General features: G+C 37.6%; 1 protein-coding gene across 2 annotated transcripts in view; it reads right to left on the bottom strand.

The window, feature by feature from the left end:
* Positions 1-3,810: 3,810 nt before the first annotated feature.
* Positions 3,811-22,950, bottom strand: part of PRDM5 (PR/SET domain 5) — a 179,784-nt gene continuing 160,644 nt past the window's right edge. For both annotated transcript variants that reach the window (XM_072625267.1, XM_072625270.1), the window contains 2 exons: positions 18,105-18,209; positions 3,811-9,828 (listed from right to left, as the gene is read on the bottom strand). In XM_072625267.1, the coding sequence (XP_072481368.1) occupies positions 9,664-9,828; positions 18,105-18,209 (270 nt within the window). In that variant the 3' untranslated portion in view covers positions 3,811-9,663. The remainder of the gene's footprint in view (positions 9,829-18,104; positions 18,210-22,950) is intronic.

Here is a 22,950-nt window from a genome sequence, read left to right as displayed (position 1 = left end):
AATTGGCACAATAATAGCACCTGCCTCTCAATGTTGTTTGGGAAATCAAATGTTATCAAATGTAAAATACCATACAAACCACCAATGCTATATATAAATATTACCTATTATTATGGGACAGTAAGGAAATATCAGAACAATGGTGGGTTCACCCACTTTTATTATTTAAGTAAAGGGATTTGTGATAGCACTTTAGGATTAGATCCTAAAACCACCAGAAATTGTAGGAAAATTTATTCTTAAGAGTCCTGAGTTTAATGATCAGTGCAGATTATGTGATGAGAATAGACAACATATTACTTCAGAATGTAAAAATGAAGTATTTATTAGATACCTATCCAATAATATCTAATGGGTATTAAATACTAATACATGTATCTGTTAGATACACACAGCTGTTTAGTGCAGTGGATTAAGAGTTGGACTGAAGTCCAGAACACTTGAATTCAAATCCTGCTTCAGATACTTAACTTTGACTCTAATAATTGCTTAAGTTGTGTTTGCTTCAGTTTCTTCAAGCCGTAAATCAGGAAAGTAGTAGTACCTACTTCTCAGTGTTCTAGTCAGGTCAAAATGAAATACTATTTGTAAGATGTATTGCAAACCGTAAAATGTTATAAAAATGCTAGCTCTACTACTACTACTACTACTACTACTACTACTACTACTACTACTACTACTATTACTACTACTACTAAGCTGCTGCTGCTGCTACTACTACTATCTGTAAAATTGGGATAATAATAGCACTTATCTTAGAGGATACTTGTGATCACCAAATGAGATGAATTTTTCAAGGCATTTTGCAAAGCTCAAAATGACATCTTAATTCTGATGATTTTTATGGTTATTACTACTTATTATACCTACAATGACCTGATCAAGTACCTAGAATTAGATATCGAAAACTCATTATCCTTCTCATACTAAGAGATGACATATCCCCTATGCTACAAATCCAATCCCTCAAATATCTCTGAGAATTCCACAAGCAGACTATCCTGGAACCATACCATTATCTTTAGATCAAAATCTTACCCACAGCCATCCAGACATAGATTTGATTCATAACAGTCTATGAACAACATTTCAACAGACGCAGCCATACTGAAAACTCATAATGTTCAAACCACAAGGAATGAGAAGCTTTCCAGAAAATAGAAACCTAAGGGAGTAAAGTAAAATTATGCTCACCACTGGAGTTGTCCCAAAATTGCTTGTAGTAAGCCCACAAAGGAAGAGTTTTTAATATTTTTATTCAATTACAAAAAGCAGGGATTACAAAAAAAAATCTACCTGTGCATTACTTCTCAGAACTTTAAGTATATGAGAATAATAGTTTGATAGTGACTTTCTTTGGACCATTTCCATCTGAAACCCATCAAAAACAATGAGAAAAATGATATAACAAAAAGAATATTTCATGTCTCAGTCAAAACTCTGTCAATACACATTTATTAAGAACCTAGTATGTGCCAGGCACTATGCTTAACACTAGGGATAACTGCTTATCTTTATTTGGGTGTGTCCAACTCTTTGTGACACTATTTGGGGTTTTCTTGGCAGAGATACTGTAGTGGTTTGCCATTTTCTTCTCTAGTTCAGTATACAGATGAGGAAACTGAGGTATACAGGATTAAGTGATTTACCCAGAGACACATGACTAGTAAGTGTCTATGGCCATATTTGCACTCAGGAAGATGAGTCTTCTTGATTCCATGCCCAACACTCAGCAGATATGCTGTGCCACCTAGCTTCTCTAGGGATAATAATGGTCAAAAGACAGTTTTTTTTTTCCATTAAGGAGCTAATAATCCACTGGTGAATACTATTTGTATATTGTTTTGAAGTTTGTAAAGCACATTAAATCACCTGATTTAATACCCAACAACAACCTTGCAAGGTGCTGTCTCCATTTTACAAATGAGGAAAGTGAGGCTGACAAAAGTTAAGTGACTTTCCCAGGGTCACACAATGAATAAATGTCTGAGGTGACACCAAGTTCAGCACTCTATCTGCTGTCAAGTCTTGTCCTTTCTTCTCTTCCTTTCATGATCTCTCCGAAATATTCCCTTCTTTCTTTCTACTTACACAGGTACGATTTTGGTATAGATCATCACTATCTCATTTATGGACCATTCAGGGTCAGGGAACCTGTAGCCTTGAGGCCACAAGTGGCATTCTAGGCACTTGGGTGAAGCCTTTTGAATGAGTCCAGAACAAATCCTTTTATTAAGGGGATTTGTTCTATGAAGTTCAGATTCAGTCAAAGGGCCACACATAAGGACTGACAGAGTCATATGTGGGCTCAAGGCCACAGGTTCTCTACCCCTGGTTGCATCCTGATTGTTTCTCATATTTCTTCCTATTCTATTACATCCTATACACAGTTGACATAGTGGTTTTCCTAAAGCACAGTTCTGATCATATCATCCTTCTACTAAGTAGGCTCCAGTGGAACCCTATTATCTTCAGGCTCAAATGTATCATGCTCCTTTGGCATTTTAGTTCTTTATGAACTGATATTTCTTCTGTCTTCCAAATGCAAGATAGATTTACACCTCATTCCCTTTTGAAGATTTTTCTGATATGGGTAGAGTGACGCACTTGCTGTTTCTCCCAAGAGATTCATCATCTCCTGACTCCATGACTTTGTACTGGCTGTTCTCCAAGAACAGAATGCATTTTCTCCTCTACTCCCCTGTCTGGCTTCCTTCAAGACAGCTCAGATCCTATGTCCTTTCCCATTCCTCCTTAGTTCTTTGTCTTATCTCTGATTACCTGCCATGACCTTGTATCGTGTATTTGTGTGTACAATTTGGGTATTTTTTCCCTGCCATTAGAATGTGAGATGCTTGAAGCTAGAAATTGTGGTTTTAGTCTTTATTTAGTATTCTTTAGGGCTTAGCATGGTATCAGGCACACAATATGTGATTAATAAATCTTTGTTGATTGTGTAGTGCACAAAAAGTTTAGTTCATTGTGTATACAATCTATTGGTTAGAGATGACCATGAAAAAGTATCTATAATTTCTCAGGAAGCTATAGGAGACTAAGTACTCAACCTACAAATGGCAGGACTCTTAACTATTCCTATCTCAATTGGGGATTTGTCCAAAGGCACCAACATCCAATGGTATAGTTTCTCCTTTTAGTGATTACTATCCCTGGCCCTCATCTTGTGTTCTTCAATTTGCCCAAAACACCAAGGGGTCCTACAACTGCTGTATAGCACCCCTTTCTGTGGCCTGAGTGACACACTTGCTGTTTCCATTGTGGTAGACCACTTCATATGTTGTCATGATTGTGTCTATGACTTCAGTTATTTATACCATATCAGTCCTTACCCTTAATCTGCTTTGGGTGCTGAGTGATTCTCTAATGAGGAGAAGTGTTTGAGTGATAGCAGTAGATGGAGTTTAGAAGTCACAGTGGGAATCAAGGAGTATCCCAACTGCATCTCCAAAACCAGTGAGTCAGGGGGATAAGGTAAATACAACTGATAGTGGAAAGGATGGCCAGGATTGCTGGGAGAGCAGATTCAGGGAGAGCCAGATTTTGGCTGTCTTGACTTGAGTCTTGTCACTGGACTCCAATGACTAGAAGAAAGAATGAGACTGATGTCTTTGTGCAACTGCCTCACTGAAACTCAATTCATGAATGAGTGAAGACATCAATCTATGATGTCATTGATCTTCAAAAACAATAAACAACAGAACACGCATATATCTACATGTATGTAACTGCATCTAATCAGCACCCCACAGATAGATCTATCAGAATAATCAATTATTAATCAATCCCACTTAGTTAAATTCAGCAAGTATTTATTGGACATTGGCCATGAATCCGATAAAAGTAAAGCATTCCCTCCCCATTAAGAAGCTTACACTCTATGCACGAATATACTCATGGGATGGATCTTACAATTTGGTCTCAGATACTCTGCCCATGTGAATGTGAACAGGAATCATATGCAGATCTTGACACAAAAGAAAAAATGAACAAGGCAAAACAAGGCACATAAGATGAAAAAATGAATCTTCATTTACATGCTAATAGCCAACAGCAATTATAAAATCATACATATGCATTTTTTAACATTCATTTAACATTCTATAAATATTTTCTAGTTTCCTATTAACTGAAGGAGAAATGGCGTGGCATAATGTATAGAAAATTGGCTTAGAAGCCAGGAAGTCCAGGTCCTGATACTACCTCTGATATCTACCAACTATGGACAAGACACTTTACCACTCAGTGACCCAGGCAACTCTCTTAAGAGTGCCACCCTGCATTGAGAGAGGGAGTTTTCTCACCTGGAAGGTTCAAGTACTACTGAAATCTTAGGTTCCATTCCTATCTCTATCCTATTATATGCAAATATTATGCTAGCTTCTAGGGAGAATATCATCCAATAAGGATGGTAAAGAATATGCACAGAAAAGTATAACACAATTGAGAATAAGATGCGTGCAGAAGATTCCCCTACAATTAACTTGGGTGTCTTCTGGGTCTTCACAAACATCCTGGGGCTGCTATAGGACTACAGATAACGTTCATGGATAAATACACTGCAGAAGGGAGTCTATTTTTCAGGTTCTAAACCATGTGGGAATTTAAATACAGGAACAATGAGATGAGACACAAATAAACACATGTATACACTTCAACTTTCCTGCCACGTTCTTTTCTGGATCTCCATTTCTTAATCCAAGTTTACAAAATCTATTCTCCTTTTAATACAGATAAAGGCTTTAAGACTTAGACACATCTTTTTGGAGATGCATGTACCAATGTATCTGATAATTTTTGCTTATTTGGAATTCTTTGGTTTTTAACATTCACTTCGGTTCCAGTTTAAAGGAATTGGTAAGATGGTAGACCAATGGACAATTCAGTAGTCTTACAAGTCTATCACAAACCAGTCACAAAAGAAAAAATGCAAACTATTAACAACCACATGAAAGACTCCTCCAAATTACTGTGCAAATAATAGTAACTATGAGGATTCACTCCATATCTTTCAAATTGGTAAAGATGACTTAATGCCCAGGTGCTCTGAGTCAGAAATTACACTAGTAGGCATGTGCCCATAGGAGGTGCAAGAGAGAAATATAGGTCCCATAGAAACCAAAATAGTTACAATGACACTTTTTTTAAGAGAGGGGAGCAAAGAATGAAGTATGAAGTAAATCCTCATCAACTATAGAATGACAATGTAATGGAATGTTATTGTGTTGCAAGAAAGAACAGAATAGTAACCGTAATATAAGCATGTATAGATTTTTATAGTTTTCTAGGCACTTTACATATGTTATCTCCTTTGATCTTTATAACAACCATGTGAGGTAGCTTCTATTATTATCCCTATTTTACACATAAGGAAACAGGCAGAGATGAAATGACTCATCCAGAGGCATACAGCTACTAAGTACCTTAAGCCAGATTTGAACTGTCTCTCTGATGTGAAATCCAGCATTCTTCCCACTATATCACCTAGTTTCCTGATATGCCAAGGGTGAAGAACTGAGAGAAACAGAGCAAAATGTATATGAGCAGAACTAGGGCAATAACAAACTACTTTGTTTACAGAAATGCAAAAATTATAACAAGCAAATCCTAGGGGAAAATTAAAAAAAAAATAGACCTCTCTCACTTGACTGTAGAGGCAGGGTGGGAGACTATGGTTATTGAATATTAACTACAGAGTCTCAGACATTATCGATGTTTTGGTTTGTTTTGCTCAACTAGCTCTCTGTCTCAGTTTCTATGTCTCTGTGTCTGTCTGTCTCTTTGTCTCTTTTTATTCAGCAGCTAGTGATGCCATTGATAGGGCACTGGATCTGAGTTTAAATCTAACCCTGAGGTCAGATTTGCTATGTGATCCTAGGCAAGTCACTTAACCTGTGTTGCCTTAGTTTCCCCTGCTTGTCTTCTTCACTCTCTTTTTCTCTACCTATGTCTCTAATAATGATGGCTTCCTCAATAGGAGTTGTGGAAGGAGTTATTCATAAGTGTGTAGGTTGGAAAAAACAGAAGACATCAATAAAATCTAATTAGGTGAGGAGAACTCCCTTCACTGATGCCCATTGGATGGTACAGGTCCATCTCATCAGAAGGTTAGCCATCCCCAATTGCATGTGGCCATGCTGTGCTTTCCAGGTAAATTTCACCAGTAGCATGGTATAATATGCAGAGCAGTAAGATTACCCACAACTCCTCTCAGGCTTCATAGTCACATATGCAGGCAATTAAGCAGCCTAGGGCTGGGGTGGGGATGAGGAGTGTTCCAAGAAATGAGAAGAGGTTGGCCACTCCAATAGACACATTAGATGATTTTACAGCTGTTCATTTTTTTTTTTTGCTTTAAGATGATATTACATATCATGTCAAAATTAATTGAAAACACTTTGCATTTAAAATATGCAATTGCACTAAGTGACATTGAAGGAAATATGATCAAGCTATTTTTATAAATCAGCCAGTATACAATCAGGAATTTCAGAAATGTGATGCCACATTGGCCTTCATTTCATTTCTCTAAGTTCCAGTCACTGAATTTATTTTTTGGAAAGACATCTTTGCTAAATTCCAAATGCAGGCTTTTGTGCTTTTTGGGGGGGAAGGACAAATGATTGTGCACAGATTTCCTTTATGTTTCTCCTTGGAAAAAATTGGACCCGAATGTGGTGTAGCTACAAGCCCAAAGAGTGGCAGAGAGCTGATTTTTTTTTTTTTTTGGCTGGGGACAAATTAGAACACAACAGTTTCCTTAGAATTGACTCTTTTTCAGGAAGAAATACAGCCCTGGAAGGGGAGCTATAAGATTAGAGATTTCATTCTCAATCTTCGCATTTTGGATGACCTGCTACCGTTTTGACATCTGTCTCAATGCTTTAACATAGCCTCATCTTTCCCTTAATCTAATGTCTGCTTAGTATAAATTTCAGTCAACTGAAAGCAACAGAACAGACAAGTTTCCTACCCCAGTGCCCATTAAGGATCTGTGTCAACTGAAGTCATAATTTTTAAAATCTCAATTTCTCTTAAAAATAAAATTCTTAAAAATAAAAATCCACTCACCTCTCAAGCCCCTGGCTCTGTTTGAAGGAATTTGTCTTTTTCATACTCCTGGCAGAACAGTATGTAAATACCCTAGAAATTCCTTTATAAACATAGCAATTTCCATGTCATACTAAGACTAGCCACATGGAAGAGTGGATAACATGTTAGACTGAAGGTCAAATCCAATCTGCAGGACTTCTTGGCTGTGTGGTGCTAGGCAAGTCTGTTACTTTCCCAGTTTCAGTTTCTTCATCTCTATAGTGGTGATTAATAATATTTGTAACTGTCATCAGAGGGTGGTTGTGAAGATCAAGTGAGATAAAGCATAAGAAGCACTTTGCCAATGTTCAAGCATATAGAAATGGCAGCTGTTATTACATTGGATTTCTTTGGCAGAAGTAACAATAAAACATCTGTTCTGTCCCTCTTTTGTGTGTATTTTTATATGTTCTATTTCCAGGGACAACTGATCCAAATTAAAAGGAAATAATGGCATGAGGTGGTGAAAGAAAGCTGGATTTGAAGTCGGACTGCTAGGTTTAAATCTTCCGTCACTATGTGTAATGTTGGGCAAAGTACTGGAACCCTCTGTGCCTCATATTCCTCTTCTATGAAAGAAAAGGTTTGGATTCCACTGCCTTCAAGGTCTCTTACATATAATAGTAGTGGTAGTAGTAGTAGTAGTAGTAGTAGTAATAGTAGTAGTAGTAGTAGTAGTAGTAGTAGTAGTAGTAGTAGTAGTAGTAGTAGTAAAGTAGTAATAACTACCATTTACATAACACTCTAAGGTTTAAAGGCACTTTACAAATATTCTGTCCTTTAACAAAAGATTAAAGATGAGAGAGAGGAAGAAATTTGGAAGTAGATCACAAGTCTAGCAGTGGAGGAAGGAAACAATCATTTATACTGTGGCTACTATATGGCAGGCACTGGGCTAAGCATTTTACAAATGGTTTCTCATTGGATCTTCATAACACTCAGGAGGTAGGTGCTATTATTATCCCTATTTTATAGATGAGAAAATGGAGGCAGAAAAAGGTTAAGTGACTTTCTCAGGATCATAGAACTAGTAAAGAACTGAGGCTGGATTTGAACTCAAGTCTTTTTTTTTTTTTAATCCCAAGCTCTATGCACTGCATTAGCTAGCTGCCTGTCCTTATCTGTGAATGGTTTAATATAAAAGGAAAGGGAAGAGGAAGGAAAAGGGAAGAGAAAGGTAAAATGAAACCAAAGAGAAGTGTAATAGGAATGGTAATAATGAGAAGGAGAAGGAGAAATGACAAAAGGAAAGGGAGCCTTATGGGATACTTGAGTTCTCCTGGCACATGGAGAACTGAGTATAAAAAGAGGGTCATTTACTCAAAATGCAAACAAAAGAGCACTATGACACCCTTCCCACACCACTCCAACCTATTTCTAAAGTTGCTAACATCCTGCAGAATTTCAAAATAAGTCTTCTTAATTTGTACCTTAAAATAAAGATTTTTCAGACTGATATGAAGAAAACAGATGGACATATGGAATATACTTCTATCTAGAAAGATCTCTATCATTCTCTCTCTCTTTCTGTGTGAGTGTGTGTGTGTGTGTTTGTGTGTGTGTATGTATGTGTGAAATACATATAATAATATCTCCTCATCACTAAGGTGAGGAAAACCTCTTTAGAAGAAGAGCACTTCTTTAAAACAAAAATAAATAAATCTGTGACTTCACTGATGTAGTCAACCCTTCCAGTGAACCAGACTGCAGCTCCCACATATGTACCCATACTAATTGTTGTTATTGGTGGTGTTCAGTTGTTTCATTTGTGTCTGACTCCTTGTGATCACAACTGAGGTTTTCTTGGCAAAGGTACTGGAGGAGTTTCTCATTTCCTTCTCCAGCTCATTGTACAGATGAGGAAACTGAGGAAAACAAGGTTAAGTGACTTGTTTGGGGTCACACAGCTAGTAAGTATCTGAGACTGGATTTGAATCCATTAAGATGAGTCTTCCTAACTCTAGACCCAGTACTCTATTCATTGTACCACTTAGCTGTCCTCCACACTTAGGCTTCCATAAAATGACCATAATAGGTTCACCCAGTAGGGCAGAGAGGACATTTCTCACTTCCTCTAGATATTTTCTGCATCTAAACAGAGCATAAAGGATGCTCATTTATTATCCTTTGCACTCTCTATAAGATTAAGTCACAGTTTCAAAGCTAAAAATGACCACAGGGGTCATCTGGCACTCCCATCTCCATTGAACAGATGAGGAATCTGACCCTCAAGGAAGTTAAAGATCTTGTTCAAGGTCACAAAGTCAGTAAGCATGAGAAATGGGCCTTGAACCTAGGATGTCTAATTCCAGAGTCAGTGCTCTTTTCATTGGGTCACTACCAGTCACTTATTTCTCTCTTGACTGCGTAACATGCAGAAACCTCTTCATCTCATAGCGTGCATCTCCATTGGTCGAATTATTGATACATTTTGTTTTCACACAACAGATGCTTTCCAATATGACTTTTTTTCCAACAAAGGATAGTTCCTAGAAACGTTTAATTGACCACAAACACAAAGGATGGCTATGTCTTCCCCGACCTCTCATCTCCTGGTCAGCTATCAGCCTCTCCATGGACATTCTCCATATGTACTTTGAGGTAGTCATTCCGTGTGAACTTCTTATGGCAGAAGGGGCATTCAGCCATAGGACGATTGGGGTTGTGGGTCAGCTTATGACGGATCAACATTTTCTTCAGGCTGAAGGACAAGTCACAAACCTGAATGATATTAAAATCAGTTATATCTTTAAAATCTCAAAAATGTGTAAAGCTCACCCTCATACCATATAAGCATCATGCTGCAAAAACTTATAAGGGTCAACAGTTTTAGAGCTGGGGAGGGCCTTCAACATAGCAAAACTCCATCCCTTCATTTCATAAGAAAAATTTTGAGGCCCAAAGAGGTGATCATTTCCCTAATGCTCTTTTCTCCCCCTACCATCTACTACCATTTCCAGAATTATTATTGAATTTAACATGGAAAGAGACATTGAAATTCATCTATTCCATTCTTTTGTTTATTTGTAGATGATAAAATAGAAACCCAGAGAAGACTCCTTACATTTTTCTAACATTACCAAGGAAGGAAGGGAGAGCTAGAGTTCAAACCTATATTCAGTGATTTCACTACCACTCAAAGCTTCCAACAGACAGTAAAGGTCCATGACCTCCAAACCTGGGCTTGGGGATGGGGTATGCCATTGAGTTGATATGTACCTCTAGAGTATCATTTTGTAGTAATATTGATAACTAACATTTATATAGCTTTATGTTAGCTATTTTGAATCCAAATTAAATCTAACTCAATCTTAGAGATTCTTTAAAAATCCTCCTTTAGTCTTTTTTTGGCATGGATTTTATTTTTTTAATTGATATTCATTAGTGATACTCCTCCATGGCACTTTTTTTTGTTTATCCTTTCCTACTTTAGGTAGGAACTGTATCTAGCACATCAAAGGAGTTTAATATGATTTTCTTCCTCATGTTTTGAGAGCAATTTGTGTAATATAGATATTAATTATCCATTAAGTATTTATATCCAATAGATAGATAGATAGATAGATAGATAGATAGATAGATAGATAGATAGATAGATAGATAGATGATAGATAGATAGATAGATGATTTCTTATGTATTCTGTGCCAGGCACTCTACTTAGTACTATAAAAAATACAATAAAAAAGACTCTCCTTTCCCTAGAAGAGCTAATATTCTAATGGTGAAAGACAATCCATCAAAGGAAGCTAAAAAGTTGGGGGAGGATGAACCAGACTCCCTAAATGCTGGCAAGGAGTACAAGTGGACTGGATTTGCCTGAAACTGAGCAGTGCAAGAAGTGATCATGGCCTATGCAGAAACTTCATCAAATGGAGCTGCTGGGAGGTATTCACCAAATGGAAGAAGAGGGAAGAGAGCTGGAGGCATCTCCACAGTGAGAAGGTCACTGAGGTCAAAATGAAAAAGTCATCTGGAGTGTCAGGGGCTGAGCTGAGCTCCAAGTGACAAGGAAAACAAGGATCAGAAAAGTGAATGATTTCCCACACAATTAGGAAGGGTCAAAAGTGGGATTTGGACCAGGGCTTCCATGTATCCACGTCTGACACTCTATTCCTCATACTGCACTACTTCAGATGTCATCCAACTCTCATTTCATTAAGTGAGAACTTAAGGTTCAGAGAAAAATGACTTCTAAAGTTCTAAAAGCTTGTTAATGGCAGAGCAGGTACTAAAGCCCAAGTGCTCTACTTTCAGTTTTCTGCTTTTGTTTCCCCAACTCTAATATACCACCTTGCTCTCTGAAGCATGCAAGATCTGTCACAAGGCAGGAAATGATTAATTACCAAATGAGACTTATGGACAATAAGCTCTTCAGACTCAATCTTTTTTTTGACTACACCACTTTTCTTTCCATTGTAATGTTGAGAACAATTCATTACTATATTTCATTTAATTTCTCCAAATTCACTTTTTAATGCAAGTTGTATAATTAGGGCGAATTTTCAAGAGGAAAATTAAATTTAAGGGGTGTATTGTAGCAGCGGTTTACAGGATGAATTAGAGAAGTCAGGACCAGGGACAAGGACACCAGTTAGGCAGTTACAATAGTAATCTGAGAAAGATTGATAAGGATCTGGTCTAGGTTGCTCATGCAGTGTCCTATAAGGCTACTTTTCATCTGCTTTACATGTAGTTTATATCTGTCTATGTTACCTCCCCAACTGGAAAGTAAGCCTCTTAAAAGCAAGAACTGTTTTGTGCCTTTTTTTTGTATTCCCAGCACTTAGCACAAGGCCTGGTACATTGTTATCCCTTAAAAGATGCTTGTTGATTGATAAGCTGATAGCAGGAGGCAAGGAAATGCGGAGACACACCAAAGGTAAATTATGAGGAATAACTGAACTTAAATCTTGGGTCTATGGAGAAATTTCTGTTTCACAGTAGTGTTGAACTCCTCCTCCTCCTCCTCCTCCTCCTTCTCTTCCTCCTCTTATTACTACTACCACTACTACTGCTACTCCTCTTACTCTTGCTACTCTTACTCTTACTACTACTACTACTGGTATTGCTACTACTGCTATTACTACTACTACCACTACTACTTTTACTACTATTACTATTGCTACTGCTACTGCTACTACTACTACTACTACTACTACCACTACTACTTTTACTGCTACTACTACTGCTATCATCACTACTATAACTACAAACAATAATTGCAGGTAGCATTTATGTAGCACTTTATATCTTCAAAGTACTTTACTTATGTTGTTTTACTTAGCCCTGAAAACATTTGTGTAGCAGTTATTATATTTTCTCCATTTTAAAGATAAAATAACTGATAGTAAGTGAAAAGTTCAACGACTTGTATAGGGTCCCATGGTAAGTGAGAAGTAGAATTTGAACTCATGTTTTCCTGACTCCCAGTTCAGCAGTCCTTCGACTATACCACAAACTAGTAAGATTAAACATGAGGAGTTCTTCATTCACTAGCTGAGAGGTAGAACGGTGCAGATGAAATAAAGGAGTAGGAGCAAAATCAGATAAGCAAGTTGTGGCTGGAGAATCAGACGGGTGATTCTGAAGTCTTAGAGATAAGACACCTAGGTGGCACAGTGGATGGAACACCAAGCCAAGAGTTAGGAAGACTTGTATTGAAATTTGGCCTCAGATGCTTACTAGCTGTGTGATCCTAGGCAAGTTCCTTAACCTTGTTTGCCTCATTTTCCTCTTGTATGAAATGTGTTAGAGAAGGAAATGGCAAACCACTCCAGTATCTTTGCCAAGAAAACCCCAAATGGGGTCACGGCGAGTCAAACACAAAGGAACATCAAAACCATGTACTGAGTAGGATACTAATAATACTGATTACAGTTTTGTAATGCTTTGAATTTTGCAAAGCTTTTACATACATGACATCACATGATCTTATTTGAGCCTCATAACAATGCCATTTATAGGTGTGGAAACTGAATTGACTTTAAGTGATCTGCATAGGATAACATGACTAATGACTAAATGAGGATTTGAGATAATGAGAAGGACCCTGGGGGGAAACACTGACTTAGGAGTTAAACCTCAGAGCAAGAAGGGGGTAGGGGGATGGAGACGTGACAAGGTGATATCCTAATGGGAAAAAGAAGCAGGGGATTATGGGATGACCTGAGGGGAAGTGAGATTCTTCATCAAAAGCTCACGATAGAGGGAAGAGATGAAGATACAAAGGATGAAAGGGAGTTTTTCCATAATGGGACAAACATTCCACAGGGCACAAGAAGTTGTGTGAGTTGTGGGTCATGGAAGGGCACCCTGCTTTCCACTTTCACTGTTACCTGAAATCACGTAAACCTTCCCTTCAGTTAATCATGGAATTGTTTGGAACTAGAAGAGACTTCAACATTCATAAAATACAAGCTCTTCATTTTCCAAGAAGGAACTAGGCTCAATGCAGAGGAGGGGGTCTTACTTCTCATATCCTTTCAACTTTATTAAACTACATAGTGGCAAAAATCAACCAGGGCCCTCCCCCAAAGCACATCTATTTGGGATTACAGGGGAAAAAAAAGGATTTTCACCTGCCAAAAAAAAAGCACAGATGGAGAAAAGGTGATTTTTTTTTTCCTCCCATGAAGCCTGTAAAAATACTTTACTCTGACAACATCATTTGGATCCCAAATAATCTTTTTGGCACTTGATGATATGCTCTGCCGGTCAATTTGTTATTAATAGCCAGATTGGTAAATTGTAACCATTTGTATCAATAGGTTATTAGAAGGAAATGAATGAGCAACAGTGCAATTACTCACATAAGGGAAGGAAATTGAAACTCTAAGCACCACCCCACCCCCCCAGTTTGGGACAGGGGATAGGAATGGGAAGGGGATCCTGAATGATCACAGACAGATGTGTTCAGTTACAAAACTATCGTTATGAATTAGGTTTCAGTGACTTGGTAAGAATATTCTGGATATCTCTGAGCATAGTGGCTACAGTGCCAGACTCAGAGCCAAAAAGTCCCCCATTCAGATCTTGCCTCTGATAACAGATTAGCAAGTTATCTGACCTCTCAGCCTCGGGTCCCACAGAGAAAGTGGGCATAATGATGAGAGCTATCTCTGAGGATTGTCAGGAAAATCAAGTAAGATAAGGTACCTTTCAAATGTGAAAGTGTTCTATAAATGAGAGCTATCATGGTGGTGGTGGTGCTGCTGATATGGCTTTATCAAATCTTGCTCATCTTCAGAAAGGGAATAAAAATATCTGTAATGCCTATTGCCAAGTCTGCTGAAATTGAAATGTAAAGTACCCTGTTATTTAAATGATGATGATGACGATAATATGTATATATAGATACTCATACATAAACACACACAAACTACTACGTGCCAGACACTATGTTAAGTGTTTTATAGATGTTATTCCTTTTGACCCTCATAACATTGGCAGATAAATGCATTTTTATTCTCATTGTACAGAAGAAGAAACTGGGGCAGCCAAAGATCAAATAACTAATAAATTTCTGAGGCTGAATTTGATCTCAGGTCTTTTGATTCCAAGCACTCTCTCCACTGTGTCAGTCACATCATCATTGATCCTCTTCATAATAATTATACATCCACCATTTGTCTGCCATAGATATAGAAGAGCCTGTATATATGGTTCATAGAGTTTTTCACCTAAAGAAAAAAGAGACTGGGGGTAGGCTGTGTTTTCTACTGATACTGGGCTATTATTGGAGGGTATTTTGCACTTAGCAGTCTGCAGAATAGGCACTTAGCCTCTGTGGATATGGGACCAGAAATGGTTGCAACAATGGTTATGTGTACTATAACAACAAAAATAAAATTCCACAAATGAGTTCAATGAGTATTGTTTGGTCAGCACCAAGTCTGACTCTGGGGCAGATAAATTTAGAAAAGGTACAATCCCTGCCCTCCTAGAACCTAGTCTAGTAAGAAGGATAAACCACCCTTCAAGGTAAATATAAGGCACAAGTATACACTCTAAGTACCTTATAAGCACCCTGGTGACTTAGTGGGTGGAGTGCTAGAATTGGAGTCTGTGAGACTTGAGTTTAAATCCTCCCCCAGACACTGAATAGTTGTGTGGCCTTGGCAAGTCATTTAAATTTTGATAGCCTCAGTTTTATCCTCTATAAAATGGGAATAAAAACATCTACCTCCTAGGATAGTTGTGAGGATAAAATGAGAAAATATTCAAAAAACATGAAGAGCTATATAAATACTACTTATTAATATGGTTATCATTATTAATATTAGAGATCTTCAGAACATAGTGTCCTAGGTAAAGTCTGGGGTGAAATGTCATGGAGAAGATTGGATCAGACAGGAGGAAAAAGGGAGGGCTCTCTGAGTGGGTGGCAGAGTCTCATATGCTTCTCAAGAAGAGTGTTCCTCAGAGAAAATAATGAAAGCACCTGCAGAGATGACTTTCCCTGGGAAGGCAGTCCCCACAGACTACAGAAGTACAGATTATGCATTAATAGTATCAAGGGGCCAGGAAAGAAATTGTTTCCTCATTTCCCATCTCCCCAATGTCTTTTCCTAGTCTCTTCCCTCCCATCCTCACATGAACAACAAGCAATAAAAAAGAAAGATTGAATTAAGATAAATGGCTATTTTCTGGTTTCACGGAAAATCATACTGTTACTAGGGGGTCATAACATGAGAAAAGTGGTTTGCAGAGCTGAAAGTGCCATCTAAATTATCTATTAATAATATTATAATCATGATTATTATTTTTATCATTATTCCTATCCTAATTCCCAGGGATGAAATAACTGCATTTTTTCCACTTGAGTTCTCGACACCACTTTCTTAAACAAAATCTCTTTTAAAATAAAAAATGACATTCTTTGAAAAGTTCTGTGTTTCAATATGGTTACCATGCACAAAATCCTAGGCCAGAAGGTCAGCTGCTGGCATTCACCACAGTCACTGGGGAGAGATTAGAGGGATGACAAGCTGGCAGTATATGCACGGGAGGTGGCAAGAGCTGCTGAAATCAATGACAACGCTTTGGAATTAAGACAGTCCTTGAAGTTCAGGAGAGGAAAAGAGAAGTGAAATGGTGGGATCCCCTTCAATGGCCAAGCAGGGGGAAGGATGAAAGGGCAGTGTGTGCACTGCCCGAGGCAGTCAGCAATCTGTCAGCTGCATGGCCAGAAAGTCCTCTGGCTTTAGAAGAAATCTCAAGACAACCAAATTCCAGTGCATCATGGACACCTTTCTTTTTCCTTGTTGAGAACACCAGACTTGGAGTCAGGAGGGTCTGAACTCAAATTTTACCTCAGACTTTAGTAGCTACATAACTGTGAGCAAATGATTTCATTTTCTGCATTTCAATTTGCTCATTTGGAAAATGGTGTGAAAATAATAGCCCTCCTCTGTCAGGGTTGTAGGACTCAGTGCAAAATGTGAAAAGCATCTGGTGAACCTTAAAGATCGGTACAAATGTGAGGTATTTTACCTGTCTCTACAGATACAGAAATGTAAATATATGGTTTTTAGGCAGTGAGACATGGAGTAAAACAGTTTGCAAAGATTTTAAAATGGGTAAAAATGAGTACAGAAGACATTGGAGAGGTGCCTGGTAGCTATCCACATGGCAAGCCTCAATGCATAACCCATAAAGAACTTCAAAGAACAGAAGTAAAGGATGCCCTAAGGAACTGTATAATGGAGGGAGAAAATGGGCTGGTCACATGAAAGAGAGCAAGGGATGATAAGTAGATGGCAAAAGTACTCCACTGGTGCCTTTATTATGTCAAGAAAAAGTGAGGAAACTGAGGTCCAGAGATGTTAATTACATGCCTAGGTGGCACACAGGGCAGCTAGGTGGCACAAAGGATAAAATACTGGGCCTAGAGTCAGGAAGACTCACCTTCTTGAGTCCAAATCCAGGCTCAGAAACTAACTAGCTGTGTGACCTAAGTTACTTAACCTTGTTTGTCTCAGTTTTCTCATTTGTGAAACGAACTAGAGAAAGAAATGGCAGACCACTCTAGTATCTCTGCCAAGAGAGTTCCAAATGGGGTTATGAAAAATTAGACATGAATGAATGACAACTGACCTCTGAGGGTCACATAGCTAAGTGGGATCTTGAATATGCATAGACATAGACCCACACATAAGCATACTCTCTCCCTTTCCCTTTCCCTCTCCCTCTCCCTCTCTCCTCTCTCCTCTCTCCTCTCTCTTTCTCTCTCCCTCCCTCCCTCCCTCCCTCTCTCTCTCTCTCTCTCTCTCTCTCTCTCTCTCTCTCTCTCTCTCTCTCTCTCTTTCTTCCTCCCTTGGTGCTTCCCCTGTTCCTTTTCTCCTGACTTTTCTTCTCAAACTTTCAACATCACTCAAAAATGAACTAAAATTTCCTATTCTTTACTTATTAAAAAAATGGTCACATTCATTTCCTCAGTTAAGTTTAGGAGCATATTCATTCATAGGTTATATAAGTTTGGCCTGATTTTTTTCTGTTAATGAAGTGATGCTTTGGAGGCACTGAGATAAGTCACATTTCCTATATGGGTTTCTGGTCTGGAAGGTTAAATATACTGGTCAGTAAACCTATCCAGGGAAATCCCTTCCATACACAGAGATCCCAAGTCTTGTAAGGTGGAGAAAAGCCCATCCAGTACTAATTCCCATTCATCATTGCTTTGCCTTTTATCCCAAACTGTAGCAGTTACTCTTGACAAGCCAAGATCTTCACCTCTCTGAACCTGCTCAAAGCCCGGGGTAGGTGCAAGAGAGCCTGTGGATACATTGTGAATTTGTGACTCAGAATAGCTAACCTGAGCTTCAAAGGAAAGCCGGATCCATGGACACTAAGCCATGAAACAAATTGCTACAGTCATTTCATCACCATCAAGCAGGGTCAGCACAATGATGGCCATTGACATTATGGACAAAGCCTGGAGCACAAGACAATCAGGGGCCCTCTCTGCACTCAGGGAATATAGGAGGAAGGCACTTACATCACATTGGAATGGCTTTTCACCGGTGTGTGTCCTCATGTGCTCATCCAAGCCTCGTTTCTGACTGAAGGCTTTGTTACACTGAGAACATTGATAGGGCTTCTCCTGCATGGAATGAGAGGCAACAAGGGAAAGTAAGTCAGGCAGTACAAATATTCTGATATCTCTAGGGGAAAATCACAGACCCAGATTTCTAAAGGTTTTCAGTGATTCTGGAAAACTATGGTCTCTTTTAACTTTGCAAGTCACAGGAGTTAAAGAGAAAAGAGAATAAAGACATCACCCTCCAACATTTCTCCCGAGGCCCACCAATTGAATAGATGATGGAACTAAAGACTAGTCACACTGTTAGTATTGGAGGCAGGATTCCAGCTGAGGTCTCCTGGCTCCAAATCCAGCATTCGTTCCACTGCTCCATGCTTCCTCCCATCTTGTGAGACAGAGGATATATGGACAGAATGCTGGACTTGCAGTGGGGAGAGTTGAGTTCTGGTTCAGTCTCTCCCACTTGCTAGTTGTGTGACCTTGAACAAATCACTCAACCTCCTCCATTCTCAGTTTCTTCATCCATAAAATTGGAAAATAACAGCACGTATTTCACAAAGTTTAATTTACATTAATTTACATCATCATCATCATCATCACTTAAGAATCCCCTATATGTGTGTATATATATATACATATATACATGTATGTATGTATGTATCTTAACATCACAAAAAAAGCAACGTTGAATAAACCTACATGGTAATCAGAGAGGGAAAAGTACTCAGTTTTATTATTTTTTTTCTAAAGGGCTATTCACAAATTTAGAATCATAGAATCAGAAGTAAGGTCATGAGCCTTCTAGACCAATCAATTTCTGGAAGCATATGTTTCCAAGTTATACAATAACTTATACATAATTTACACCTAGCTTACTTACTTATACATGATACACAAGAGGTTCTTGACCTTTTGGTGTCATGAACTTCTTTGACAGTCTAGTGATGACCATGCCCCTCCCCCTTTCTAAATTTTTGTTTGTTTGTTTTGATAAATAAAATAAAACACATAGAATTACAAAGATAACTAAAGTTTAGTGAAAATCAAAGTGTAGTTGTTGTTTTGCTTTGTTTCTTTCATCCAAGTTTCCATAGTTCCAGAAATCTACAGACTCCTTTGTCTCCCACATTAAGTACCTCTATCCTATAGTATCTCTAACAGTCATTGAGCCAAATCATTGAAAATCCAGCCCATTCCATTTATCCTGACCTTAATCTCTAAAGTTTCATCCGATTTTAAATTAGTTATCCTACCCCTAATAGGCATTGAAATGTAAAAAAAGACAGATATCAACAGAATAATTTCAGTTGCTTTTAATGTCACTCTCTCAGAGCTCCAAAAAATCAAATAGAAATATAAAAATAAAAAACAGACAAATAAACTACTGGAGAATTTAGAATGGAAAGATGAAAATATCTGAATGAGAATAATTTACACACATATTGTGGATAGTTGGATAGAAAGATAGATGAAGTGTATCATCAATGGTGCTTTTACAAAAAGGATGCATAGAAATGATGAGTGTCATAGGAGACTGGAACATATGTAGATTCCCTGGGTGAAAAATGCTAGGAAAACTCCGCAGGAGAATTGAGTTGATGTATAATGGAATTGTCTCAGTGAGACTGAAGCATGCTTAGACAGTCTGTAACTGGCTTCAGTTTTCTATCCACTTGGTTGATATCAGTCTCTCTGACTACAGTTATAGACCAGAAGTGGACGTTGCTTCCAAAGGACTTAGTAAGCCCTAGCCTCTTTCACTGTCTTGTTTGAATGTATGTTCTTGGTTTGACCTCCAACATCTGACAAAAAGACAGTTTTATAAGGGAAAATGCATTGAGGCTTCTCCATCAGAAGCTGGCATGTGGTCCAAATTGACCTTAGCTCTCTGCTTCACTATTTGTTTGTCTGTTTGTTTTCCATTTTAGGTGAAATACATCAGAAGCAATGACCTTGAGAATTTTGAATAATCAAAAGTGTGAATGACCTGAGATCTTAGTCTATGAGTTTGGAATTCACAGTCCAATGCGAAATTTTGTAGCCATCTCAGCATTAAGGGAGAAAGAAATGACCTTTGGGATCTGACCTAGTGGTAGTTGAGAAAGGGTTCATCTAGCAGTGATGTTGCATTTCTATGTAAATTGGGGGGGACTAGTGCTATGCACGGACTGTGCTAAGAATAAGCCTAATCTCTCCAGAGACAAACATAATAAAGAGAAGAGAGTGTGTGAGATTTTGGAGGAAAATATTTCTACTTTTGTTCTTCATATGTCTTCAAAATAAACATCTATTTGTGAAAGCTAATAGATGTTAACTGGTTACATGAAACTGGCATACCAGTCACAAGGTGGCAAACCCTTGGAATGAAGGCTCAAGCCAATAGCATTAATGAAGAGACATTACCCCCTCAGGAGTACCTAAAAGAAAGGGAAAGATGTAACCATCCGACCCTGGGAAATGATGCCAGAAAATACTCACAACATAAATTTATATTTTTGTTCTTTTCACTAAACATGTTTAAACTTTATAAACAGTTGGCATAACAGATACAGGACTGGTCTGTAGTCAGGAAGGTCTGAGTTCAAATCTAATCTTTCCTATCCGTATCACCCTAGGCAAGTCACTTAATCTTTGCTTGCCTCAATTTCCTCAGCTGTTAAATGGTAGCACCTACTTCCCAGGGCTTGTGAGGATTAAATGAGATAATAATTGTAAAAGACTTAGCACAGTACCTGGCATATAGCAGGTGCTATATAAATGTTAGCTGTATTGCTATCATCATTATCATCACCATCATCATTAAATATGGTAATTTATACAGGGAATTTAAGCAAGAGATGCGGATCAAAATTAATGAAAAATAAAATATTAAACATCAAGCTCTGTGCTAAGCAATGAGGAAATAAATACAAAAAAGAGACAGCTAGGTGATGCAACTGATATATTGTTGGGCCAGGAATCATGAAGATCTGAGTTCCAATCTCGTCTCTGACTCTTTCTAGCTGTGTTATCCAGGACAAGACACTTAACCTCTGCCTTAGTTTCTTCAACCATGAAATAGAGATATTAATGACACCTACCTTGTTGTGAGGATCAAATAAGATAATATTTCTAAGTACTTAGAACAGTCCTTAGCACATAGGTGCTAAATAAATGCTTATTCTTGCCTTCTTTGCTTCTTTCCTCCTTCCTTTACTTCCTCCCTTCTCTATTCCTTCCTCTCTTCTTTCCCTCTTTTCTTGCTCCCTCTCTTCCTTCTTTTCTTCTTTTTTTCCTTCCTTCCTTTCTATTCCTTTCCTTTGAGGAAAGGACTTATATTCTAATAAGAGGAAACAACACATAGAGGGATATGGTAGCTATGGAAAGACGAAGTCACAGAGTTGACAAGTACAGCTTCTAACAAATATAAGTACAGAGAATCTACCAAGACACACTCAAAGCATACATACTACATATCTTGTGCAATTGCAAATGGTCTATTGTAAGGTAATAAAGATCACCTAAAATAACTAGAGGTATATTCTGCTTCCACAGTTATTGTACCAAAATTGAATACTTTATAGATTAATTTACAAATTGAATTCAACACCAACCAAACTACCAAAAATCTATTCATAAAACTAGATAAGATAATAACAAAACTCATTTGGAAGAATAACAGTGTAGAATCTCAAAAATGTTCATTTTTTAAAGAGCTTGGTATTCATGAGAATATCACTTCCATACATTAAATCATAATATTAAAGTAATAGAACTATTAGTTAGAATAGTAATAGAACTTTTCTAATTAGAACTATTTGGTAATATATCATAACAGAAAACTAGATCAGTGAAGTAGTTCTAATAAACTTAAGAACCTAAGTTACTTGTAAAAGGACTCTATATTTGATAAGTACCACTGGGGGAAAAATGCAGTTTGACAGATATTTTGATCAGCATCCTGCCTTGTATACCACAATGTGCTCAAAATGGATATACAGCGTGACTATTGTGACTATTAAAAACATATTAAAAGTATAGATAAAATGAGATGAGAACCAAATTAGTTACTTTCACAGCTATCATTATGGGCAAAATTCTTACTCAAACAAAAGCAATCACAAAATATGACAGATAATTTTTTGATTCCATAATATTGAAAAGCTTTTCTCCAAAGTCAATGACTCTCACTCAAAGGTGAGAAACTGTGGGGAATAGGGGAATAGATGGGGACAAAAATGAAAGAAACATAATTGCAACAAATACCACTGGTAAAAATTCGCATCAAATATCTTGGGTAAATCTATAAAATCTTCATATATAGAGAAATAATACAAATATATATGATCTAAAGCCCAACGGATAAAGGGACAAAAGATATTAACAAAGTTTTCAAAGCAAGGATTATATAGTATTAGTAACCATGAAAGACATCTCCAAATCTCAAATCAAAAACAAATGTAAAAACAAAGACCCCATGTTTCACCACACACCTGGTAAATTGACAAAGTGACAAAAGATGCAAATAGTTAATGTTGTAAGGCTTTTGAAAAGACAGGCTAATTTTGGTATTTATGTGAGTGTTGTGAAGTTTTTCAACCATTCTGGAAAACAATTTGGAAATCATGCTATGGTAGTACCTAAAATGTCCATACCCTTTGACCCAGAGATAATATTGATATGGCATAAATACAAGAAGATCAGAGAAAGAAAGGCCATATGTGAACCACATGTGTGTGTATCTGATAACAAAGAAATAGAAATACAATGCTGATTGAGGAATGGGTAAACAAATTATGGTACATTAATAGATAATAATAGA

Source organism: Notamacropus eugenii, chromosome 7 (genome assembly GCF_028372415.1).
Source record: "Notamacropus eugenii isolate mMacEug1 chromosome 7, mMacEug1.pri_v2, whole genome shotgun sequence".
Taxonomy (NCBI): Eukaryota; Metazoa; Chordata; class Mammalia; order Diprotodontia; family Macropodidae; genus Notamacropus; species Notamacropus eugenii.
Note: the sequence above shows the minus strand (reverse complement) of the source record. Positions and strands in the feature narration are given on the sequence as shown.